This window comes from Vanacampus margaritifer, chromosome 1 (genome assembly GCF_051991255.1).
Source record: "Vanacampus margaritifer isolate UIUO_Vmar chromosome 1, RoL_Vmar_1.0, whole genome shotgun sequence".
Taxonomy (NCBI): domain Eukaryota; kingdom Metazoa; phylum Chordata; class Actinopteri; order Syngnathiformes; family Syngnathidae; genus Vanacampus; species Vanacampus margaritifer.
The window spans coordinates 59,680,824-59,707,855 of record NC_135432.1 but is presented as its reverse complement, the minus strand read 5'-3'; the positions used below and the strand labels follow the sequence as shown (position 1 = coordinate 59,707,855).

Genomic DNA, 27,032 nt, shown 5'->3' with positions numbered 1-27,032 from the left:
GATCAGCTCACAACTTGGTAAGTACATGATTATAACCGTTGCTTTATACATGTAGCTTTTTATGCATGTAATGAAATCAAATCGCATTACCTTTCTAAAATAACGGCCTTTGTTGTTGTTTTTCCCTGCAGAAATTGGTTCAATTTGTGAATTTCATTTTAGTGGTAGAATTGAATGACCTGGTTACTGCATTATATAAATCGGTTTCAGTATTTTGTTACATGAAAGCATGACCTCTCAGAAGCAAATGTAGAGCATTGTGAAATTGTGCTATTGTTTAAAAAAAAAAAAAGACAAAATATTGCAATTTTTTATTTTTATTTTTCCAGAATAAAAATAGTTTAACAAAGAACTTCATTGTGTCCATTTTGACATGTATTTACAGCAGAGGATGAAACAACCACTGTGTGTTGTCCGTTTCATCTCCTCTTGGCTCCATTCCCAACATAATCACACAAACACACGCACGCATACACTTGCATCACTGCCCTTCACACAGCACCAGGGGGGGCACATGGGGTGGGCGCGGGGGATTCGGGGGGGGGCGCTATTGCTGTGTCTTGGTCGAGGTAACGATGACTTTTGCATTCAGGAGTTGATGCGGAGGACTTTGGCCACCACACCCGAGTCTCTTCGTTTGGAGCAGGTCACGTCGAAGCAGCTTGTGCGTGTTGGCTTTCGGCTTGCTGAATAAACACACATGGGGAGATGAACGTGGCGGGGGTGGGGGGGCGGGGGGGTGAGAGGGTGCCTTGACACGGAAGTAACACTTAAATACAAAGACAGAATGAATTTCAGGGGATGGACATCTATTTGTCAGACATTAGAAAGTGTGTCAAGAAAGGAATTTTTTTTCGAACATTACAAGAAAAATGAAGTTCAGCTAATATTTTTTAAATTGTGTTAAGAAATTAGTTTGAATATCAGAAAATTTAAATTCGGAGAAAAACTTTTTTTTTTTCAATAATAATATAAAAAAAAAAAAAAGAGTCCGGATTACAAGAACAAAATCTAAATGTGAGGAGAGAATTGTAATACAAAAAGCTCAAGTTCAGAGAATTGTTATTTTGAAAAGAAAAAAAAGAGTGAACTCGTAATGTAATAGTCGAAAGTTAAAAAAAAAAAAAAAGATTATTTTAATTGGTTTTGGGTGGAAAGTCATAAAAAGAAAAAAGTTGCACTAACCGTAAAATAAGTCATTTTGAGAATAAAATTATGAGGAAACGATTATACAAGAATCGTAAAATTGCAAGAATGTGGTTTTATTTTTTGCGAATAGTTTATTCCAAGAAAAAAGTTAAAAGTATGAAAAAGAGTCAATGTTACAGATTGAAGTTTGTGGTTACAAAAATAAATAAATAAATTGTGTGTGGGAGTGTACAATTATGACGAGCCATCATATAACGCGGACAAAGTTCTTTTTTTTTTTTAAATAAATAATAGATGGTCTTCATTAAAACTATCGAGGAATGATGTCAGATGCCCATCCCCAACCGATACCTTCATTGCATAATGACAAAGACCACACTACTACGCCTTCTCTCCTGGAACGCGCACACATGCTCGCACATCAACGGAATTATTGCATGCGTATTCACCAGCGTTCCTGTTACTGTGCGCTCATCGTGGGACCCGTGTGTGGCGTTATTGTCCCTCCGTGCCAGCTCTAATACAATCACATGATGCTGGCCTGTGACGACAGAGGCTGAACAATCAACAGCAGGGAGTGTTAATGAAGGATGCCTGAGTAGTTTGGCGGCCAGAGGTGACCCGCCATCGCAAAAAAAAAAAAACAAGCGGAGCGAGGCGATTCAAGTCAAGCAATGAGCAGAAAGGTTCAGAGGTCAGCTTGTATTCGTGGTGGAGTTAAGCACCAACTCTATGGCTGCGGGGAGGGTCTATTGGTCCAATCGGGTTGATGGGGGTGAAGGGGGGGGGGTATGGCTGTCAGAGCTGGTTTGCAGTGCAGAGCGGCAGGCTGGCACAGTGATGAGGGTAATGACGTCTTAGTGTCACATCGGATCACACGCAATCACACGGCACGAGCGGACAGGCAGGAGTGAGGGTAGGAGTAAAAGCAAAGGGGGGGGGGGGGTTGTCCAGGCCCAACAAGTCCAAAGGTCTTCTCGTTAGTCTTGCTGTAGTCCTCGGTGAAGCTGGCTCTGATCCAAAGTCCCACTCTAAAACCGTTGGGTCAAAAATAACCCGATTATGGGTCAGATAAGGACAGAGCCCAATTGGCGACCCAGGACAACTCCATTTTTATAGTTATTTTGTTCAAAACACCCACATTTTGGGCTTTGTATATATTTAGTGAGAAACAAACAAACTCATTGGCACGGATATCAGCGAAGGAACACACTTAAAAACGTTGGGTCAAAAATAACACAAATTGAGTCAAAAAGGAGTCCACCCAACTTCTTGGGTTATTTATTTAAACTCTAGTGGGCATCAAATACTTGGATTTGCGCACTTCATTTAACCCAAGCTTTTGGTTTGAATAAATAAATAACCCCAAAATGCTGGGTCGTTTATTTAACCCAAAAAAATGATGAGTCAAATAACCCACCAAACGACCCCCTCAAAAAAACTGGTTATTTTGTGGGTTACTCATTTGACTCTACATTTTAAATAACCCAACTTTCTCAGTTCAGTTGGGTTATTTATTTAACCCAAAAAGTTAGGTCAATATAACACACGAAAGAGAGTTTTATATATGCAACAAAACAAAAAAAAATCTTTTGTGGGTTAATCATTTGCCACCCCCTCAAAAAAAAAAAACATTGGGTTGTTTTATACATGAAATCCAAACAATTGGGTTTTGTGGCTTTCTCCTATGACCTAACTTTTTGGTTAAACAAATAACCCAACTTTTTCGGATTAGTTAGGTTATTATTAAACCTCAAAAGTTGGGTTAAATAACCCCCACCACCACCACCACCCAAAAAAAAAAGTTGTTTTGTACATACAACCCCAAAATTGGGTTATTTTGTGGGTAGTGGCTTATTTATTTGACCCAACTAGAGTAAATAGCGAACCCAACTTTTGGGGTTATTTATGTATTTAACCCAAAAAGTTGGGTTGGTCCCTTTATGACCATATCTAAGTAATTTGTGACCCAACAGTTTTTAGAGTGGATGAGATGCACACGTCTGCCTCAGGTTGACCGTAAAGGTGACAACAGTCTCACTACACGGCCCAAAAGGAAAAAAAAAAGTTTGGTGCAAAACAACGAAAAAATTTTGGGTGTTTAAGGTTATTTATTTGACCCAACTTTTTTGGATTGAATGAATAACCCCAAAAATTCCAAGCGGCAGTTGGTCGGTCCCTTTTTGACCCAACAGTTTTCAGCGTGGCGAGATCAGCTCTTCACATGGCCAGGGTAGCGTGACGGAAGTCACAAGTTGGACCGTCCGCTCCTCGTCGCGTGCGTTTAGGACCCAAATTCAGGAAGGCTCGTTAAATCCTCATGTTTACTATGTTTGATTCTCCTGTGCCGAGTGCTCCTACAACACAGGAAAGTCAAGTTAGGATAACCTTGGATTTCCTTCAATACACTGAGCTGCAATAGCCAAAAAAAGATTATTTAACGTCCACCCCAATTTTTTTTTGTAATTGCCTCTAGCCACAAGATGGTGTTAAAAAAATAAAAAACCTGACCGCCTCACTTCTGTACAGATCATTGGCCACAATATGGCACCAAAGCAGTATTTTTATATTGGATAGTGCTATAGACTTGGGGGGAAAGCAGCAAATAGGTGAGTTTGAAAAAAGTTGTTACTTGAAGGAAAGTTTTATTTTTACAAATTAAAATAATAATACTTAATAATTATTATTAATAATAATAAAACAACAAGTTGTTATGAGACTAATTTATTACATCCTTCTTCAAAGTCTGAATATGAGAATAGTAAAATTTTCAAGTTTTTTTTTTTTAATACTTTTTTTTGGTGGGGGGGGGGTGAGAAAAGTTGTTATATAATTAACAAGAGGCTGTAGTAGCTCAGTGCCTGGCCTTATTTCAAGGTATTGGTACTTGTGACAGTAGCTGATACCAATATCAGCCACTTTGTGGCAGTTTTACTATCAGGATATGGAAATTAAAAGATTAAAAAATTGCCATTCATTTCATGTAATTTGAAGAAAAGTGCTATACTGGAACATATAGGTCTTTCGTTAAAATTGTCATTGTGTTTTGGGGAAATTTTCTGTATGAAAAGTACAAGTGGTATCAGTATTTGGTATCGTTAAAGAGCTGAGTACTTAACTCTTTGACTGACAAAAACGTTAAATAATGTTTAGTAAAATCCTAGGGAGGAGTGCCAAAGACGTTAAAAGACGTTTGTTTCAAAATAGAGGCGAAACTAACCATTTTCTATTGTTGATTACTGAAAAACAGAATAAGGTAGAAACAAACTTTTTTTTCTGATGAAAGATGAGAGTCCAATCTTTCATTTGGTAGTATGTGTGTTTCCATAGTCCAAACACATAATATTCTGTGGACCTTGAAAGATCAGTCAAAATGCTTAAATCGGCTGGCACCCACGGCATCCCTTTTCTGAAAACATCTGGCAGTCAAAGAGTTAATGGTATCGGACTGAAAAAAAGTGGTATCGAATGTCTCTACTTCTTATGAAGTGATAAGAAAAAAACGTAATAATACAGTCCTTTTATTATTATTATTAAAAAAATAATAATAATAATGTATGAGAATTAAGGTCAGGACTTCAGAATGTTAGGACAAAAAAAATCATATTACAAGAATAGTTGCATTTTTCTAAGAAAAATGTCACATCATTCCAATAATCCGGTTTTAGTTGACTACACTGTAATACATTTTATGTCGTAAAATGATTTACCCACCAAAATTCAAAACCCACCAAAATTCAAAACCCACCAAAATTCAAAACCCACCAAAATTCAAAGTGTTTGGTGACAAGCTAAATTTCATTTGATGTATCCCTTGATGAAAATGTGGACAAAGTAAAGAGGGGAAAAAATGCATAGAGTTTGAGCAGGCTGATTATTTCCCATCACGTCAGCTTACCTTTCATTCACTAAAGCGGCTCGTGTCCATAAAGAAAATAAATAGACTCCTTCATCTCCAAACATTGGCTTGCGCCGTTGCCTGCTTCCTTCATGTTTCAAAGTACAATCCAGAGTCACGGAGCACAACAAGGTCCGAGCAAGATCCTTCAGCAAGATCCAGTCAAGGCTCGTAAATGACATTCAAAAAGCCTCCAAACATCGAAAGGTTACTTTGTTCCAAATTTTGGATTGCTCCAGTGTTTGTTCACACATTAATATGCTCCTTCTGTTCCAAAAGGGGGGGGGGAGTTTTGCAAGTCATTAGTTGACTTAATTTATAGATATTCATAAATAAAATGTCATAAATTAACGTCCAGTAGATAAAATACAACTTATATATATTTTTTGTCCTGAAGCGATCACGTTGTGCTTTCGGCAAACAAAAAGTAAAAAAAAAAAAAAAAAAAAAAGAAGCAGCAGATTTTTGCCAGAGATGAATCCAGATGTTTTTTTTTCTTCTTCTTTTTTTTTTTTTTTTTTTTGCAGATGGAAAAGGCTAGTGTCTATCTGTGTCGGCTGGATAATCCATTGCTGTTAGCGGCGGGCTCTTCCAGCTCGTCATCCTCGAAGCCGTGAAAGGTGGAGGCGTCGCTCTCCGACGTGGTGGCGAACAGCTCCTCGGCGCCGCCCACGTTGCCGCCGGCGCCGCCGCCGCCGTCCTCCTTCTCCTCGCCGCCGTCAGCTGGCTCGCGGGGACAAAGAGGAGCAAAATGAGTCCGGAGGGGATGAGAAGACAAAGCGAACATAGCGATTCCAACTCGGGCTAAAACTTCCCTTGAGACTCTTTGAACAATTGAAAGTTGAATGTAAATATATTAAGCCTTTCAATACCACGATTAAATCTTTAGACATTTATATAGTTATAAATGACATACAGTACCCCGCCCCCCCCCCACCATATTACTGATATAGCCCTGCTGATTATTGTGGAAAACCACAAGTAATTGACACCACCCTAAAAGTGTCTCTGCTTATATTAATAGCCTGTAAACTGTAAACACACCACAAACTACTGTCCTAAAACAGTGACTTGAATTAACACATCTCTACAAGGGGTTATTTATTTTTATTTTTTTTTTATATACAGCCCACATATTTTTGAACTGGGCCTAAGTATTTAAAATGAGGCTTCAAAATTGATCAAAAACGCCGGTTGTGTCGACTGAAAATCAGAGGTGGCAAATCCAAGTCCAGAAAGTAAAAACGCTGCCACAGTTTGGCTTTAGCCGCAGGTGCTAGCTAGCGTGCTCCCTAGCTAGCTAGCTAGCACAAGGGGCTAAAGCCAAACTGTGGCAGCGTTTTTACTTTCTGGACCTGGATTTGCCACCACCTGCTGAAAATGCTGAAACCACACCCCCATCAATCGTCAGTCAAATACCAATTTTTTTTTTGTGTATATATATATATATATATATATATATATATATATATATATATATATATGTGTGTGTATATTTCTAATTATGTATTTATTATTTATTTTTATTTATTTATTTTTATGCGACACCTCTGGGTTGATTAAAAATGTGCAAGCCCCGACCCCCCCAAAAAAAATTTTTTTTTTTTCTTTAAGTGACCAAAAATAATAGAACTAATAAACAATCCTAACTCAAAACGTTCTCTCTTTAATACTTGGTTGCGTCTGGAACGCATAAACGTCACTACTGCAATTGCAATTATCTTCAGTTCCTGCTTGTTCTTGAGCCATTTTCCCTTCAGTTGTATCTTACGCAAGTGAAATGCATGCACAATTGGATTCAGATCAGATTTTGACTTGGCAATTGACTTCTTGGGGGGTCATTGTCCATCAACACTGGGAAGCGCCATTCAATGAGTTGCGAAACTTTAGGCTGAATATGCACAGATAATATTACCCAAAACACTTAAGAATTCATCCTGCTCAAAATCAAAAGGACTACCAGATTTCTTGAGATTTGTGTGTGTGTGTGTGTGTGTGTGTGTGTGTGTGTGTGTGTGTGTGTGTGTGTGTGTGTGTGTGTGGTGTCATCATAGAAAGTGACGACAAAGAAGAGAAAGTTAGCAAATGCGCTAACTCACTTGTGCATTGGCAGGCTGTGCAGGGGGCGCCAGATTTCATGAACTTCTTGTTGGCGTTCTGACATTTCTCACAGTATCTGTTGGGAATCCTGGTCCCAAGTGGAGCCTTTGTACCTTAGAGAAATGTAAAAAAAAAAAAAACCAAAAAACAAAACACATTTAATACGGCTCCTCAGAAGTATTAATAACTTGAGCAAGAATTTCACCACGGCATGTGACATTGATTATCATGACAAGTTATTCACATATTTTTTTTATTATTCGCAGCCATTTTCACTGAAGCAACCACCTTTGCTCAAAAACATGGAAAGATTCGAGTCTCTTCTTTCATCAGGGAAAAAAAGTATATTTGTATCTGTTTCCGTTTCGCAGCAATTAGCACCAGAATATAAGCTAAGTTTCATCATTATTTATAAATCTGTTTACAACAGTGGGGGGGGGGGGGGGCAGCTTTGTTTGTTATACTCTGCTGCCACCTGGTGGCCGTTTTTTGTAATAACTATCATTGCTTTAAGCGACTTCTTCACGTCAGAAGCTGTATCAAAGCATTCTGTATGCTCTAGCATAAAAAAAAAACATTTAAAAAAAATTATAAATACGTTTTTGGGACAATATTTAAAATAGAACGTTTTTATATGTTTTGGGAGCAAATCAGTTAAAGAAAAATAACAACAAGAAAACAGAAAGGATCGTGGAAAAAGAGCATTCACATCTTTATAAGTGTGAAGTGGAAACTATTCAGTGAAATATGCAATTACGTCACTTCGTAATAATTCAAGATGAAACATTTATCTGTGTCTACATGTAACATTGTTTTGTTTTTTTAGTTTCCGGTATTTCAGGTCTTTTTAGTTTCAGCTATTTTGTTAGCCTTCGTCAACTCTACCAACCTCAAACATCCTAACCAAAACAGATGAAATACCATCGGCAAACATTCTGATTGTTACAATAGTGACTAAGAGCTGGCAGGTAATTAGCAGACTATCAATAATATTGCTCCCATTGCTTCCCTGTGGAACGCCAGAGGACAAATGGGAAAAAAATCACCAGAATAAAGATGAACACATCAAACTTTTTTTTTTTTTTTTTTTTTGCTGAACGCTTGAGCACTGAAAGGCAAAGCCGGCCAACGACATGCAGCGGGTTCTTACGTTTGTGTCTGTCAGCGGGCTGCACGGAAGGAGACGGCACAGAGCTCCTCCCCCCGGCTCGGTCCTCCTCGGCGGGGTGGGAATTGGTATAGTGGTAGCTGAGTCCCGTGCGGCTCCTGTAGCGCTTCGCATAGACTGTAACACGCGCTCATCTCTTCAATCCACACACACGCATTAAGTTGCAAAGACACCGTCGTTAATAAACTAAGTTACCTGAGGTGGTTGATTTGGAATTATTCCTTTGTTTGTATCTGTCTGGAAGAGAAAATGAAGAAAACGGCCTTAGCGAGTGTTTCCCATGTCCTCCGACTAAATCATGGTTCGAACTGCTAAAATCACCAATTCAACAACGAGGACTATTATACACACACTCTACCTTTTATCGAACCCCTACGTCTGCTCTTTTGAGTACACTACTTACTGTCACAGACGTATGGCTTGTCATCATCCAGGTCAGCCTTCCTGCGGCCCGAACCCCGACCCTAGAAACAAACATGAAACCCACACACTTAACCTTGAGCTGCATTTATCCAAAGTATCTATTTGTAATCTGATTACTTACTCTTCCTTTGCCCCGGTGTCTCCTCTTTGGAGCGTCCGCCTCGTAGTCGTCGTCGTCGTTGAAAGCATCTTCGGCCGCGTCTGCTTCGAGGACTCTCTGACGTGAGAAAGAGAAGTTATGAGGATTTCAACAGACAAGTTGTTTTTGGCCGCCTTAAGCTTGTAGTAGAATTGAAATACTGGATTTTGTTTTGAGAGTGGAAATTGTTGAACATTATTTGCAGGCTTGATGGAGGTTTATGGAGGATAAAGAGACGGATCAACGCAGCTTTACGGGGAAGTCGTCCTCCCGAAATTCTTTACAATATTTTGGATGCAGCCCCACAAGTCTAAACATGCTATTCTGATTAACTCAGTCACTGCCATTAACGGCTATAGACGTCAAAAATTCATTTGAACTATTTCTATTAGTTTAACGTTTTTTCCTACTTTTTTGAGAAAACCTAGAATTTTTTTTATTGCACATTTAGAACAGGTATAAAATTGGTGAGTAATCGTGAGTTAACTAGTAAAGTCATGTGATTAATTCTGATTAAAAATGTATCTCCTGATGCCCCTAATTTTTAATAATCTTTTCTTCTTTTTTTTTTTTAAAGAAAAGTTTATAAAAAAAAATATATATATACTTTTTTTTTTAATTAATAATAAAAAAGAAGAAAATATTATTAAAAATTAGGGGCGTCAGATGATTAAAATTTTTCGTAATTAATCGCATGACTTAACTAGTTAACTCACGATTAGTCACAAATTTTATATCTGTTCTAAATGTACAATAATCAATTTTTAGATTGTCATACTCTTGTTAACAAAAGTGTATTTATTTTTTTAAACTAATATAAATACTTTAAATGAATTTTTGACGTCTATAGCAGTCAATGGCAGTGAATGAGTTAATATTTCAGGGGGCGGCCATTTTGCCACTCGCTTTTGAGTGAAAAAGACATCACAGTTGCTCAGGGAATGGCCTATCACAGCTCACCTGTTATCTGAGTTTGGTCATGTGACGTTCACAAGCCGAGCCGTGATTGGTCATTACCTGAGCAACTATGATGTCATTTTTCAGTTGACAGCAAGTGACAAAATGGCCGCCCATGAGATGGATAAAAACTGATGGATTTCGCTGCTTAATTCATATTCCACAAACCCAATATTCAATTAGAAAGTGGTGTTTAGACTAGTGGCGGTGCATACAATCTATTATTTTTTTAAAGAAAAGAAAATAGGAAATTATAAGCCATTTTGAGGAAGGTGTCAGCTATCTGTGGATTTTGGCTAGTTTGCTTCACTGACTGAAGCTTTCAATGGAGTGTGTTTCCTGCTATTTGATTTTAAAGTGAAAAAGTGACTGCACAAAAGAGAGCCGAGCTGCTGTTGTGAAAAAGAAAAGAGAAAGTGACTTTTTGATCTCCTTTATCTAGATTCTTGCCAGCATTTAAAAGATTCTTCCTTGGCAGCTTACACCACCCTCACTTTTGTATTTTTTTGCTCAACAGTAACGAGGGTTGATTTCAGCAGAACACTGTGCACCTTTTGTAAATTGTGATGTTTAGAGCTCTGTTGACAAGTTGAGCTACGGCTAAAAAAAATAATTAAATACAAAATGACACGAGCGCACACCAGATTAACGTGAAAGAAAGCACCTGGATCTCCAGCAAACTCTCCTCGTCGTTCCTGGAATTCCTCTTGTCTAGACCTTCGCCTCTTAGCAGAGCTTCTAACGTTGTGCTCTGGGTGGGCAACGTGTCCTTGGACATGAGGCCGTTATCTGCCCCAACCCCCCAAAAAAAACAGCAACATGTGAAGAACAATCCAAACTGCAACTAAGTTTTCACACTAATCTTAAATTGTGTGCGGTTTTTTGTTGTTTTGTTTTTAAATCACTATACAAATACAAATTAAGTACCAATCACCGATTAATAAACAACAATCGGGAGAAAAATGCTTTTGTGATACATTTTAATGCAAAATTAAAATGAATAAAACTGGCAGAGTGGCTGACTGGTTAGCACGGCCGCCTCCCAGTGCAGAGGACGTGAGATTGAGTCTGGCCGTCGGCCTTCCTGGGTGGAGTTTGCATGTCCTCCCCGTGCCTGCGTGGGTTTTCTCCGGGTGCTCCGGTTTCCTCCCACATTCCAAAGACATGCATGGCAGGTTAATTGAAGACTCCCAATTGTCCATAGGTGTGATTGTGGGTGTGAATGGTTGTTTGTCTGTTTACCCTGCCTACTGCCTGAAGCTGGGATAGGCTCCAGCACCCCCTTGTGAGGAATAAGCGGTTAAAAAAATGGATGGATAGAATTAAAAAGAATCCGATAAGTCGATGAATCGATTCTAAAAATATTCGATAGCGACAGCACTAGTTTTCACACTGCATGCTTTTCTTTCAGCTGCGCTCCACTTAAAAAAAAGCAAGTAGCAATTTGCTCTTGCATCTGTTTGCTATTGTGCATGTTTCCCTTGCAAAACAAATGTGAGTCACAACCGCTACTTTCACAACCATCTTGCGCATTTTCGACCGAGGAGAAAAGGCGTTGTCAACAACGTTGCACTATTTGGATATTGTGCTGGCTCGGGGACCCGGGAGATACATCACTTGGACTTGAGCACATCATCCAGAACTCGCCTCCAACAAAAAGCGTGTAGGAGGCGGCAGGTGGAGAATGAATAAAAAGCTTGGAGACCGACACGGTGCATCTGATTTGAAAAGTCTCTTCACCACAGTGATGGCGATGCAGATGTGTTATGGATGTTGGAGAGGAGGACAGATCAGATTCAGCTGTCGTTTTATCCCCCCCACCCCACCTGGCATGCCTCCTGCAGCACAAGCGACAGAAAGCTACATAGGTGAGGAGCAGACACACAACTCCTCTGCAGCCCCTCACCATTGTGTCTGACTTTCAACTCTCCGCGACGAGACAGGGGCCCACCACCTCCCCTCCCTCGCTACTCACCCATGGGAGCCGGTGGGCTAAAAATAGAGCCGGCAGCAGCCTGCAGCACGGAGGCTGATTGTGCATGCAGCCCAAGTCGCTGCCACGCCATCAGCACGACAGTAAGCTCGCTCGCTCGTTCGCTCGCTCGCCCGCCCGAGCGCAACTTTGGCGGCTTCCTTGTGCTGATCCACCACATGCACGGCGTGCTTAGCATCCCAAATGACAAGTGAAATCAATGTGCGCGTGTCGCCTCTGCTGGGCTCTCCCTGACACAGCACACAGTTGGGGTGGGGGCAGTCTCGGGGAGGGGACTGGGGGGGGCGGGTGGTCTCAGTGGAAAACAAAAGGCAACAATGAGATGTGCTTGGGAAACAAAGGCCGAGTTCAGATGCTATCTCTACAGTTTGTTTTGACTTACGAACCATGAAATGGACAAACCTCACATGAACTTGAGAGTTGAGAATTTCCGAGACATCAAACGTACTATGTAACTAAAGACAGATTTCAAGTTGGAAAAAAATATGGCACAACAGTGACATTAGCAAGAGTTGGGCGTCACTCCAAGAGTGATGAAAAGAGAGGAAGAGAAGAAAACTAAACAGGGAGGACCCCCACAGTAACATGGGAGGAGCTGGGCAAATTGCTGGCAAGTATTCACTAGTACATGTGACAACAATCTCCCATCTTCGGCATGTCTGGGCTATACATGGGGTACGACTCAAATATTGGCAATATTTAACATGCGCAAAACATTGAATTAATAATAACGAATATTAAAATTCATGTATTCATAAATGTAATTATGATCATTAACTCATTCACTGCCATGAATTCATAACAAAAAAAAAGATTATTAAAAATTAGGGGCGACACCCGATTAACATTTTTAATTGTAATTAATCGCATGACTTCACTAGATTAATCACAAATTCTATATCTGTTCCAAATGTACAATAGAAAAATTGTAGGTTTTCATACTCTTGTTAACAAAAGTGGGAAAAAAATGTTAAACTAATAGAAATAGTTCAAATGATTTTTTGACGTCTATAGCCGTAAATGGCAATTAATTAATTAAAAAGAAAAGAAGAAAACATTATTAAAAATGTATGGCGTCAGGCGATTCAAATTTTTTTATCATAATTAATCGCATGTCTTCACTAGTTAACTCACAATTAATCAAAAATTTTACATCTGTTCTAAATGTACAATAAAAAAATTCTAGGTTTTCCTACTCTTGTTAACAAAAGAAGAAAAAAAATAACTAATTATAAATAGTTACAATGAATTTTTTACGTCTATAGCCGTCAATGGCAGTGAATGAGTTCATATTAATTAATTTAAAATATATTAATAAATGTAAATACATTTCTAATAAACTTGGAATGAATGTTGATCGTTCAGGAACTACTTGCATCCACGGCGGCCATCTTACGTTGCCACCTGCTAAGTGTGCCTAAGTTGAATAAACTGATTTTGCTACGGTAGAAAGTAATAAGCGGAAATGACATCATTTGCGTCATGATGTTGTCCGTGCGGTATTTAAATTGGTGTATTGCAATTGTGATGTACACGGCAATAACTCACGCATGTAAACAGGTTTTCCTGAATGTTTGGGAAAACTGGAATTTTCACTTTAAGCCAAATATTGACTGCATGTAAATATGAGTCCGTGAAGCATAGAGGTGTCAGAATCATGAACAATGGCTGTTTTTCTTCAGCTGCCTAGTCAAGGTGGTGGGAATTATATACAGTTCCGAATAGCAGTCTGTGTAGAACCCCCTCCAAAAACAAAAAGTGTCAAGAAAAGTCTACTAGAACATCTGAACTTTATTTGAGGTTACACGGGCAGTCTGAATGGTGACTTACTGAAATTAATTCTCAACATAGCCACATCCCCAGTTTGCAAACATTATCGCAGTTGTATTTCATTTGGTTCTCAATTAAGAAGGTTATAGGTCAAGATGGTAAAAAAAAAAGTTTGCGAATGATTGATCTTGATCTCGTTTTTACAGCACAAAAACTTGCCATTTCAACAGGGGGGTGTAGACTTCTCCTATCCAGCAAGTTACCCGAGTCCTGACTCCTGAAGTAGCAAAGGAGCCCCAGACCATCGTCACACTGCCACCCTCTGCATTTTATGTTTATGTTTAAATTTGCTTGATGATTATGCGACAAAATAATTTTAGAAGATGGCCAATACTTCATAGCACTGTATTGTCGCCTTTCTATCATTTTTTTTTTTTTAATTAAAAAAAAGGAAAAAGAGAGTAATATATAATAGTTGAAGATTTTATGAAAAAGTTATGTAGTTTTTCAACTTTGAGTTTTTTTCCTCTTCTAAATCCATGTTGAAATGCGAACGCATACGTTTCTAACCATCAGCAAGGGATCAATTAGATTATCAATAAATAGCCACGAGCAAAAATCAATAAGGAAACCAGCATCAACTACAACCGCATGGCCGTAGTTTACCTCAATGTACAACACGTGCACCATCAATGTTATTTTTCTACGTACAGATTGTTGAAGTCAACAACCAGGAAATAAACTGTGATGAATGCGATACAGTTGATACACAGTGAAACGATACCATAATATTTTGAGTTCAATGTTTATGTTGGCGAAACATCCCAGCGGGTTTGCAAGCCTTCATAGCACTGTATTGTCGCCTTTCTATCAATGTTTTTTTTTAAATAAAAAAAAAAGGAAAAAAAGAGTAATATATAATAGTTGAAGATTTTATGAAAAAGTTATGTAGTTTTTCAACTTTGATTTTTTTTCCTCTTCTAAATCCATGTTGAAATGCGAACGCATACGTTTCTAACCATCAGCAAGGGATCAATTAGATTATCAATAAATAGCCACGAGCAAAAATCAATAAGGAAACCAGCATCAACTACAACCGCATGGCCGTAGTTTACCTCAATGTACAACACGTGCACCATCAATGTTATTTTTCTATGTACAGATTGTTGAAGTCAACAACCAGGAAATAAACTGTGATGAATGCGATACAGTTGATACACAGTGAAACGATACCATAATATTTTGAGTTCAATGTTTATGTTAGCGAAACATCCCGGCGGGTTTGCAAGCCTTGGACAGCACAAACAAGTTCATTTGAGCTAAGAAACTGCTTGTAAGACACACAAGGAGATAAAAGCCAGTTACTAGCGCTAAAAAACAAGCGAGAGTAAATAGCGGGAGAATATCAAGGAGCAGCGGGGGTCAACGTAACGTCTCAAGAGACACCCAGGAGAAGGCCTGACTTGATTCCAGAACATGTATTATTAAATACCCTCTGCAGCCGAGCTCTCAGCAGAGCGAAATCTAATAAGGTGTTCTCCACACAAAAACACGGGTCATAGTTCATCCTGTGGAAAAATGATGCAAAGCTACAGTGGAATTTTTGGTGAGATTATTCCACAAATCGTGTTTGAAAATCGCATTATGAGAACGAGGAGGAAGCGCATGGCGGCGGGCGGCAACCATACCGAGCTTGAGACCAAAGATGCCCAGGCTGGGGTCGGTGGCGGTGTGCAGCCGTCTCTTCTTTCGCCAGCAGCGGGCCGGATACGTGTACATCTGCCCGGCCGCCACCCCTGCATCAGATTTTTAAAAACGGGACTTAGCAACAAGTCTATTGACTTTTGGTGGTGGTGTTAAAGAATTCTGGAGACAGCAAATGATTGCCGCGTAGGTGAAACCACAAATTGTTAACTTTATTATGTTAGCATAATTGATCAAAACTCACATTTGACTGTTTTCCGATACTCTTGTCCTTTTGGATTTGGTTTCCAGCAAATAGAAAAATCCACGCGTAATCAGCTGATTTTATTACTAAGGGTATCAGGTGACTTTTTAATCGTAATTTAAATTTTATTTATTTTTTATTTTATTTTTTTATTTTTTCTGGAAAAAATCGTAATTAATCGCATGACTTCAATAGTTAACTCACATTTTATATCTACAATAAAATGTACAATAAAAAAAAAAATCCTAAGTTTTCATACTCTTGTTAACAAACGTGGGAATAAAATGTTAAAATAATAGAAATACGGCTGCATCTTTTAGTCACTGATACAGTAATTTCATAATAATTCATAAAATTTAGTTAAAATTTAAAAAGGCGTACTGTAAAAAAAAAAAAAAACGGGTGATATTGATTTGTGTTAATATCATTTTTCTGCCACTAGATGGCATAACTACATTTAAAAGACGGTGACAGCTCAGTACATTTTTCTTTTCATATTAAGAGTTATCTAATCTTTAACATGAAGTAACTTGTAAAATTTTAAAAATGTAAAATACAACTCGACCCCAATCTCCACCAATTATATGCATTATTATTAAATGTATTACTGCAAAAAAAAATTATGTGGACTTGTCTGCTGCCTTGCGACTGGAATTCCTCCAGTGATGCTTTCCAATAAGGGGTGGTCATTATTCGCATGTTTAAAAAAATTAGTGGCTTCAAAGGAATTTTAATGTTGGATGTCATTATCTTTGTCTTATGTTGTAAAGTGTATTAAAAAATACAATTTAAAAAATCCTGTTCGGAATACTATATAGATCTCACAGCCATGTTGTTAGTGTAAGCAGCGCATAAACTACAGTAATTTGATTATTTTCTAAAATCAAATTATCACCCAGTTGCAAGAATTGTAATACAATTTTTCAATTGAGCCGTTACAGTCCACTTGCATCGGGGCAATGCGCACCTGCTAACTGGAGCACGATTTATTCACCCAGAGAAGTCAGACACGTTTTGGGGATTTTGGCAGAAATTTGAGCTCCACTGAGTGACAATCTGGTTTTATGATGTCTGCGGATGTTATGAATAAAGATGACCTCAAGTGCAATCATTATTTCAGTAATTGTTAGTTAGTAGAGTGTGTGTGCGTGTTTCCACCTGGGCTGCGGTGATGGCGTTCCATCCAAATGTAGCAGTTGTTCTGCGCCACGCCGGTTTGCGAGTCCAGGAACGGCAGACGCACGCTGCGTTCGGCGCACAGGCGGGCATTGTAGCTGCGGCACTGCTCGATGGCGTCCTTATAAAACTGGTCACCCAACCTGACGAGCAGTTGCAGAAAGATTTTGAAGTTAATTTAAATATGGATATTTTAAAGAACCATGTAGTTGAAAGAATAATGGCTAATGACTAGCATGAAAAGGACAAATTGTTTCCTGTTGAGCTACCGATTACAAATTGGTTGAGCGATTCCTGCCCGTAGAAAAATGACCATTTATCATGCGTGTTATTGGCTCCTTTTCCCGTCTGGCTTATATGAAGTGTCTCCCGCGACAAGAGAGCAGTTAAGACTCCTCAGATTTAGTTCCACTTTCCTGAGCACCACTGAGACTTTGGCTGTCCCTCAGCGTTTCAGTGTTAATATTCAGAGTGGGATGGCGAAGGATATTTCACAGTCAAACCCTCAATCTCTGCCACATGCCTGCTATGGTAATTAGCCCACTTAATTAATCTCGGCCGAGTGGCGCGCGCACAAGGGCAGGTTCTAATTTAACTATGTCAAAGATGGAGGCTAAACGCCGGGGCTGGTGAATAGGTACTATCGTCTGTTGTCTAGTGGGGGAGCCCGACGGGGCAAACCATGGCCACCGGTCGTCCTAGTTGCAACACGGCATTTTCGCGCGGCCGTACCATAATGAGCTCCTGCCACGTGTTTTCAATTACAACACGAGGGAGACAGCCATTTTGAAGGCAAACTAATGAGCTGACGGCTGCGAATCGAGTCTGGAATCGTTAAGTGGACCTGGGGAGGCGGGAGGCTTGCTTGTCCTGCGCTCACCCCCCCCCCCCATTTCTCCGCCTCCGGCCCTGGCTCCTGACAAGACAATGTGCAGCAGATGAACAGTCGTGTCAGGAATGCTGTCCGCACAAAAGCCTGATACATGGTGGCTGGGACAAAGCCACAGTGTGTGAGGCCGTGGGGAACAAGTGGACAGTCACAGGTACACTGAGATTTGAACACGATACGATGCAAAAAAATATATACTATTGGACCAATTACAGTCAGACCTCACAATCTTTCAAATGATTAGGCAAATGCCTATTCAATGAATTAATTATTTAATATATTTAATATTTTTTTATAATAATTGTATTATTATTTATAAATATATATTAATATAATGTACAGTAAAAAATATATTTATTTGTATATTTTATATTCATTTATACAAATTTTAAATAATTTAATCATATAGATTTTTTTATTAATTAATTAATCCTCTGAATTTCAGCCTCAACAGTAAATATTCAGTAAAAAAATAAAAATAAAATAAAAATAAAAATAAAAATTCTGCAATTTCTGTCCTCCATAAAAGCAGACTGATTATCTATCTTTGTGTTGAATAAAAAAAAAATCTAAATCAAAAGCTTTTACTTTGGAAAACAACGATCATTTTTGCCTATTTTCCGACATGTCACAGGCCAAACCAGTAACGAATCATAATTTTATTATATATTCTGCACTGTTCATTTTAAATAATGTCCTGCTTTTTTTTAAAAAAATACTGAGATGGAAATTAAAACGTTTGTTTTATCTGATTCATTGATTAAATCGACACAATCGATTATTCAAATAATCGTGAGGTGCTGCCCTAGAATGCATGTTATAAATCAACAACAATAATATCGAGGACGGTGAAGTATAAAGTGGATTTGCGGGGGTTCGAATGGGTCGGCCGGCAATTAGTGAAATCCATGTATATTTGAGGCCCAATAAAGAGCGATGGAAAAAATATAAATATATACTTTTTTTTAACCCAAGAAGTTGTTGGGGGGGGGGGGGGGTGGATGAAACATTCAATTAAAGTAAAACGGGAGGAAAAGCAATGTTGAAAACAAATTTACATATTCGGAGACTTGTTTTCAGCTTTGCTTTTCCTGCTGAACCGCATGTATGTGGCGGCCCAATATTATTTTAGTGCATCCATTCATGTGAGTTGGCCAACAAAATGGATAGTGCTTATATACATTCCAGACCCATCTGTAATGGGTGAAAGTCCGCCAAACAAAGAGATCACATGAAAACTCTTTAAACTTAGCAAAACGGACACACAAACACACATTTGAAACAAATGTGAATACACACACAAAAATGACAAGTATAAAATGTAAAGAAAATACTTCACACATTGTAGCGTCTATAAGTATAAGTAAGGTTTTATACAGCACATTTTAAAACACGCAGTTACAAAACACTTCACAAATACGTAAACAAGCAAAATTGAGACAGATTGGGTTCAAATAGACAAACGTAGACCAGGACGCAAATATGACACTGCTGGAGAAATCAACTTAGAAAAAAAAAAAGAATAACACAAAAGATGGGATCAAAAAGGAAGTCGATAGAAAGGCTCGACGATATAAATGAGTTTCCAGGCTTTGTTTAAAACAGCCCAAGGGTTCGGGAGCGCTAACAGATTGCGGAAGATGGTTCCACAGAGTTGGGGCTGAGAAAGCAAATGCACGGACACCTTTTGTGTAAGATATGTGCCTTTAAGAGGCGAGGCCTTTGAGAGTGAGGGCCTGGGAATGAGCTGAGGCAGAGAGAAGGTCTTGGAAGAGTGCGCTCTTTGCGATTATGCGTTTTACTGCTCTCCCAGAATTCAGTGAACGACATTGGTGACAGTGGCTCCCCTTTCCCACTTGTAGAGGCATTACAATCAGTAAGTATGCTGTAAAAATGCATTTAAAAAAAAAAAGGCTTAAAAAGTTGCAAAATCATAAAGAACCGGGATACGAAAGAAAGAATATTAAAATAATAATAATAAAACAATAATAATTGATTGCCAATTTTACATAGTCAATCAAGAAACTTCAAACGTGCATCTCTAAATGCGACATTTTTCAAACTCCAAGCTTCGCCCTTCACTGCCATTCCTCGACATCAGCACACATCAGCGATGGAACGCGACATGACATATCAGCTTACAAAAGCGCACACCAGCTGTAAATGGTCCCTGAAGTGGACTCGGCTTAGAAGGCGCACTCGAAAGGGCACGCCACATGAAAGCAGCTCTCGAGACCACTCAAGTTGAACGTCGGATACTAATCAGGCTCAGTGACTGCGTTTCAGGAGTCGGAGCGGGGGTTGCCGGATGGGTTGAGACAACAAATATGTGGTTAGTTACAAGTATTTTGGTTGCTCCAAGCTGCTCTAAGAGTCCCCAGCCGCAAAATAGGAGATCCTTCTGTTTCTTGTAAAAGGATACAGAGTCAGAGATGCTCGCCTTTTACTCATTCGAATGCATGCAAATACGCTACGCTGTTTTAAGCCTTCCTCTTCAATAACTGAATTGCATCATCAATCTCAAATCGTAATTAAGACATATTGTGAGATGGCAAGAAAATCTTTCTTAAAGACCAATTATAGGCCGGCCCGTTTATCGGTGCCGATGTTTAGCATTTTGACATATGTCAGCGTCGGCCTTTTTTGACGAATGATAGGCCGATAACTGATCAATTTCAAAACATTAACTTCATGGAACCATTTAAATTTTCAGTTAACTGCATAAGAAATGCTGCTGACCCTGGGATCGCTCTGCACCTTCTGTTTTTGTTTCACATATTTGGAAATTTTGAAAAACTCTATTTTTATTTTATTTATTTTTTTTTTTTTTGGGGGGGGGGAAACTTTATTTAATGTAACTGTATTTCCTATAGAAAAAATATCATGCTATTGTTTATGGTTGTATTTACCTTTTTCTTTTTTACACCAATATTTTCCCATTTAATGAAAATATCGGCCTCAAATATCGGTTATCGGCCCCCTTGACTACTAATAATCGGTATCGGCCACCGGTCTCACGCCACTTCCTCATACTATATCCGCAATTGCAACAAAAGTACATTTACTTGCCATTTCATTTTTTTTTTCTTTCAGCAACCCCAGGTAGCACAGTTGAGCTTGAATGACTTTCCCATCTGCTGTTTGCTGTCCATCCGCCTCAAGGCATAGAAAACACAATATTGTAGACTGATCAAACTCAACATGATTGACAACAAAATATCAACATTTCTCATGTCCGTTCTAACTTATGACCAGCACAGTTGTGTACAAGCTCGGTCGGGATCAACATTTAGAACTCACCGAGTGAAGTTTTTTTTTTTTTTAAAGCTACATTTTTAAGCGATTTTTTTCCAGTGAAAATATTATATATAATATTTTATATATGATATTTGTATTTAGACTCAGTGAGGGGTTCTTTTTTTTTATTCCAAATGAAGCAGTTCAGTCACCCAGCCTCTTCTTGTTCCACGAGCCCGTCTGTCAAAACTAAGTCGCAATTTGGTGTGGTTAAGTGAGCCTTCCAGCGCCGCTTGTGGCATGCGCTACACAAGCTTCGCATTACACAGCTAGCGTGTGCGTGAAATGGAACAAAAGCTAATCATACAACCAAGCGTAAGGCCTCCGCTATCAACGTGTTCCTGTCAACAGTCCGCCGCAGTTACATTGGCTGCGCCGGTAATGTGACAATGTGTCAACGCTCATTTTGCATGTCACTTTGCATTTCTACTTTGCCGCGGAGACTCTTCAGCGAGACGCATCCGACGTCAACCCGCAACCCAGACGACAAGTCGTACTTCATTTACAACGTTTGCGACGGCGCGCAGCTCATTCGCAGGAAGCAGCGGCAGCTACCACACCGACGCAACCAATCACAGGAAACATAGCTAGACAGTGAACGGGATTGAACCAGACCACATTTCACCACGTCGCCGACTCGTCGGTGAACAGCATACACGACTCACTCAAAATAGGCACGATACCACGAGGCAGTGCAGCTCCTTTCAGTTTGGCATGCAAATACAACATTTCCCAAAATAACAGACCTAAGCCGTACTACTACTACCACAGTGCGGCTGCACCCGCAAACACAATGCCAGTGAATAGATGACATATGTTGGGTGAGCAGATTTGCAAAATTCAAAACCGCTGAAAATGACATATACAATAAATCCTCACCATATTTCAGTCAATCTTCATCAACGGGGGTGAAGATGGCCGACATGCGCTGTGTCCTATTCGGCCACCGGGGGTGGTTCAATCGCTAATGTTAAATGCTAAATGCTAAACAAGACAATGCAAGTCACCATTATCCAAACTTTTTTTTTTTTTGCTCTGTCCCGGCAACTACTGGAAGCTGGCTGTGCCGACTACATTTCACCAAAGCGGGAAGTAGATGTAATTCCGGTATGATAAAAAAAAAAAAAAAAAACTGCTGGCGGTTATATGCAGATGAGAATGCAAACATGAATGTGGAAGAAAATAGGAAATGGGTTTATCAAATGATCACTTTGACAACTTGTGTGATTGACATACACGTGACAAAAAAATTTACGAAATGCCGGGACATGTGTAACCTCGGGACAAAATGGGATTGGCGAAATCTGCTGGGATTTGGATCCCAAGACTCAAAACAGAGACCGTCCCGACCAAAGCGGGACATCTGGTCACCCTACGTAAACAACTGGAGGCAACCACAATATATCCCAAGACGCCGTGCTGACCCTCGGTTGCAATAGCTCATCTCCTTTTAAGCCCCACCCAACAACAACAACAACAACAACAACAACAACAACAAAAGTGACAACAGAGAGGGTGAAAACGAGTTTCACGTTGTATCCCAGCAATTCAGTCAAATTTACTCCGCCTTTGTACATGTTTTCAACACTTGTTTAGGAGATTTTTTTTTTTTTTTAAACATTTATTGGAGTATGATTTTCATCCAACAATTTTTAAATACATTTATATGCACCGGTGGTAATCGTTCATAATAATGATAGTAGCTGTAAAGATTTGTTTGCCAAACAGTTCCAGACCATACAGTAAATAAAAAACAAACACTTAAAAAATGGAAACTACAATGTTAAGTGAGCGTTCCTTCTCCAAATGTTTTCTACTGATTCTTTTCAGATGGATTTGTGCAAAGTTGGGTAATTTATGTGGCACAAATCAACAGCATATTTTGCAAAAAAATAGTTCGGCGCGTACCGTTCGTAACCTTGAATGTCAAGACTGTCGTAAATCAAGCCCCCCCCCAATCAAACCCCCCCACCCCTTGTATTTACATGCACTGTAAAAGTAGTTCTGCAAAACAATCAGGTTCAAATAAAAATATTTGCTTCAATGAAACCTTTAAGTGCCTGCTTGAAGGACACGGAATCGATAATACAAATGAAGTAACACAGATTTCTAGTATGTTTACTACGTTACCAACACAACATTTGAATGCCATCCAAATAAAAACGGCAATCTGTCTTTTGAAGGGCAAAAAAAATAAATCTCTGTGGTGGCCGTGGTAGATAAACGACTAAAAATCCTATCGTATCCCCTGATGAGTTACAATTCACCAGCCACACGCCAAGAGGACAGAAGGCACAATTTCTGTAATATTATTTTGATTGCCGTGTCAGATTTCATCAATTGAAGTTATTCGGCACCAATTGATCCGTACGTTGGCATTTCACACATTTGAAACATTTATTGGTAGAACTGCGATTTGATTTTCTCTTCTTAAAGTAAAACAACAAGCCAAGAAGAAAGAACATAAACGCAGCAAAATCATCAGCTGGCTACTGTGTTTTTCTTTGTCGGACTGATTGACAGGTTACAGTGTATCGCGTCATTATGATGTCACAATTGAACAAAGCCGTAATATCGACACACGGGACTCATAGGACCGGTTCATCGCTGCACCCCTACGTGACAAATGGGTTGGATCTGCCCGGTGTGATGTCACGAGCCGGAAGACGTGCCTATCCTAGCCAAAGAAAAATGTCCACAAGAACAAGAAGCTTAGCTTTATTCAATTAATATTCAAAGCGCCATCTTAATCAGCCCAATTTTAAACCATTTCCCTAAAGTGAATCTTCCTAAGGTCACGCTGGCCCTCTGGAGCAACATCCAATTAGTGTCAAGTGCAACTAATTATAAATCTAACTATAGTGTGAAATGAAGTCGCAAACCACAATTTTATAATGGCAGATTAAAACAATTCATTATGTATCATTTCACATTATAGTAACAACGTATGACCAGAATTGATCATTTTAGGGTACGAAAGAGGATTGGGGCCAGTGAAGAGAAATATTGCTAGAAAATACTTGAATTCTTTTTAAGTAATATCTTAAATATTCTTGCAATTTTATGACGGTAAAGTTCATCTAGAGTATATGAAAAAAAAAGTCCCAATTTTACAAGAAAAAACAATTTGGGGATATTAATGATTGTCAAAGGATGACATTTTGTCACAACATAAGTATGACCAGTTTAATGCAATTTTTGATACGGTGACAGTCGATCAACAAAAATGAAACTTTTTTTGCACTCAAAATAAACTATTTGTATTACTTTTATCATATACACATTCTTTATGACATGAGTATCCGTTTAGCATCATTTTCTTCCTTCGTAAATAAAACTACCAATATGCTTTTTCTTGTTTACATTTCATAGAAATTGGGATATTCTATGACAATTTATTCTCAGATGAGGAATATTTTCCACTCTGGGGAAAATCACTGCATTCTCGTAATGTTACTTCTTTTTTTTTTTTTTTTTATTTAATCATGGGTTTTCCCTCTTTCACAAAAATAAGCATTCTTGTAATAAACTATTGTGCTTTTGCTCTTGGAAAAACAACTTCACACAATTGACTGTTTATATATTTTGTATCTCTTATAACCTTAACCCTCAGTTTATTCTCGTAACATTACAGGCGTTTTGGCATAAAAGCACATTATCAGAATACATACATGACTTATTCTGCTGCCGATACTGCTTTTCTCACCAATAATCTCCCATCTGTGCGAGTTAATTCGAGTTTTTAGAGCAAGTGTCTGCATTTAAAACATGACACTAATTTTGACGTCTCAGAATTTTTGGGCCTGAAAAAATTGGGTGAATATTTTTAACTGAAACTTGTCTGCGGCTCTGCCAATCGGAGAAGTGGGTTCCCCGAGTAGATGACAAAATGGAGGAAAATAAGGCTAATGTCAAAAAACAATGCCGGCGTATTACTTATGAGGGTGTTTTTTTGACCACATTTTTTTAAAAGGCGATATCAGACAAAAACATTCCTCAAACTTTCCCGACACAAAAAGCTCAATTTCTCTGGAACACATGGTCCGATTTTCAAAATTCTTGCTGCAATGTACTTAGGTTCAAGTGACCTTTCCAACCAGACGTTGCATTTTGACAGATTTTTTTTTTTTAATCCTCTCATGTGGCCCTCCTACATACACTATCATTGACAACAATAAATACACGGGAAATGTTCTGCTTCAAAACCAGCACACCTTCAAAGTCAGCCATGAAAAAAACACAAGTGGTAAGTATTAAAAGGATTTTGTTGGGCTCTTAACATCAAGTGCTGCTTTGAGCTTTTCGGCTGCCAACAAAATAGAGATGATTGCACAGCTAGTAAAAAATGCACAAGCAACCATACAGATTTGGGTGAGATTTCCTGCTCGGTGGGAATACAGGTGGGGGTCGTCACGCTAAAGAATGACCACAGAACAGCACCCAACGCGCCTACAACATGGCCAAAAACATTACATGCCACGGGCTGTACACACTCAGCCATAAATTATATGTTGAATTACGGTCGCGGGCTCGTCCCCCCCATAGTTGCATGCGTGAACTGGCGAATACGACACACGTCCATCCCATATGTTGTGTGAGCTGCATGCATTCGATTCCCAATCCAATCACAAGGAGGGTGGAAAAGCACTGGGCAAAAAGGAAACGTGCACTGGCAACAATGGTGACCAGGCGAGCTGTAGTGAGGCCCACCAAGCTCCGGGCTAAGGAAGGAAGGAAGGAGCAAGAGGGGCACCTCTTTCTGGAGGAGCAGATGGTTCTCCTGCTTGTGCCCAACACTTCCTCCCTGTTGGAGCATCTCTCTGACAGATGGGCCCAGGATCCTGGACCAGACCAGGCTAATCTCTCACACTCCTCCACTTAAAGGCACAGTGGAGCACGCTTGCTTTAGTTGCTCGAAGATGAGGAGGAGGATGGACTGACTCAGTGAGCAAATAATCATAGTTAAAGAAGAAACAGACCTGCTTTTTGGACTGTATGTACACCAGTGAAGCACTATGTGAACAAAGGATACATGGAGGAAATAAGGTGGAGCGTTGTAGCATTGAAGAGATAAAACAGGGAAACAATTGCACATATTGTGGCAGAAATGTTCAGTCTTTTATTTTCCCCAGTGTCTGTGCTGGCACTTTGGTCGATTTGGCCAGCAAGCATGCAAACACAAAATGCCTCCTCCTCCTCCTCCTCCTCCTCCGCCTCCTCCCCCCTCGCCGGCTCCTGACCACGTCTGCGCTCCGACGAGCCAAAGTTGACATGTCGACAAATTGCAAAAGTAGAAAGAACTCTCGGAATGTCACTCTAATATTCCGCCGCGTCGCTTGACAAAAAGCAACCGAGTAAAAAAAAAAAAAAAAAGATCGCCTCTCAATTCGTGCGAAAGCAGCGAAGCACCGTGTCGACACTTTGCTTTGCTAACTAAAAATATATAGCCGAGGAAGGCGACAAGCTCCGAAAAGACTGTTTCGTCGCAAGCTAATGTCACATTTGCAGGCGACACGTTGAAATCTTGTGAAAATAAAACAACTATACCGAGGCTACTTTGCCATGCAAGAAGTACACCAACATGAAATTAGGCAGCCGTAGCGGCCGAACACTCGCGGTCGGGGCTCGCATGCACGAACAGCTAGCTGTACCGCGCAAGTTGGTAATAAAGTAATCAGTCACAGTTTACCCAAAAATGTCTAAATTACTTACGCTTTTAGTGGATTCTGAATGACAGCCGCCATTTTGCTACAATGTAATGCAATATCGGCGTCTTGCAGTTCTGAGGGAAACCTATGGAAACGGACCAATCAGAGCTCGGGATGAATTCGTTGACCAATGGACGTGCGGTATGTGTGGGTGGGGCGTGGCTTAGTGGTGGTAAACTGTCAAAATAATTTTAAAGGGTTTTCCCTACATTATATATTTTACACAACTGACTGAGCAACAGAATGTATAGCTAGAGTCGCAACTTCAATGAATATGAACATTTGTTTTGGCTCTTCAGGGACACGTAACGACGCCAGAGATTGGGCATACGGAAGCTGTGTTTAATTATTCATTCAACTAATTATTAATTATTTAATGGCATCATCAATAAGCTCAAATGGAATGCTTTTCCTCAC

General features: G+C 39.4%; 1 protein-coding gene across 2 annotated transcripts; it reads right to left on the bottom strand.

The window, feature by feature from the left end:
• Window positions 1-301: 301 nt before the first annotated feature.
• Window positions 302-26,749, bottom strand: LOC144044157 (zinc finger protein DPF3-like). Of its 2 annotated transcripts, none has more exons than XM_077558393.1 (11): window positions 26,620-26,749; window positions 16,704-16,864; window positions 15,286-15,393; window positions 10,499-10,623; window positions 8,860-8,955; window positions 8,719-8,779; window positions 8,511-8,552; window positions 8,298-8,432; window positions 7,147-7,260; window positions 5,048-5,770; window positions 302-3,506 (listed from the first exon to the last, which is right to left on the bottom strand). In XM_077558393.1, the coding sequence occupies exons 1-10, from the start codon at window positions 26,649-26,651 to the stop codon at window positions 5,592-5,594; spliced, it is 1,053 nt and encodes a 350-aa protein (XP_077414519.1). In that variant the 5' UTR covers window positions 26,652-26,749; the 3' UTR covers window positions 302-3,506; window positions 5,048-5,591. The 2 variants fall into 2 exon arrangements, with proteins under 2 accessions (XP_077414519.1, XP_077414526.1); XM_077558400.1 differs by lacking the exon at window positions 26,620-26,749 and adding an exon at window positions 20,680-22,851.
• Between the last annotated feature and the right edge of the window lie 283 nt (window positions 26,750-27,032).

Bases quoted from the DNA above. Each gene is read 5' to 3' on its own strand.
- LOC144044157 (XM_077558393.1), bottom strand. From the start codon at position 26,651: ATGGCGGCTGTCATTCAGAATCCACTAAAAGC. The intron at 8,553-8,718 runs GTAAGTAGTGTA...TTTCTCTTCCAG, and splicing joins CAAGCCATACGTCTGTGACA to ACAGATACAAACAAAGGAAT. The intron at 5,771-7,146 runs GTGAGTTAGCGC...CCCGCGAGCCAG, and splicing joins CACAGCCTGCCAATGCACAA to CTGACGGCGGCGAGGAGAAG.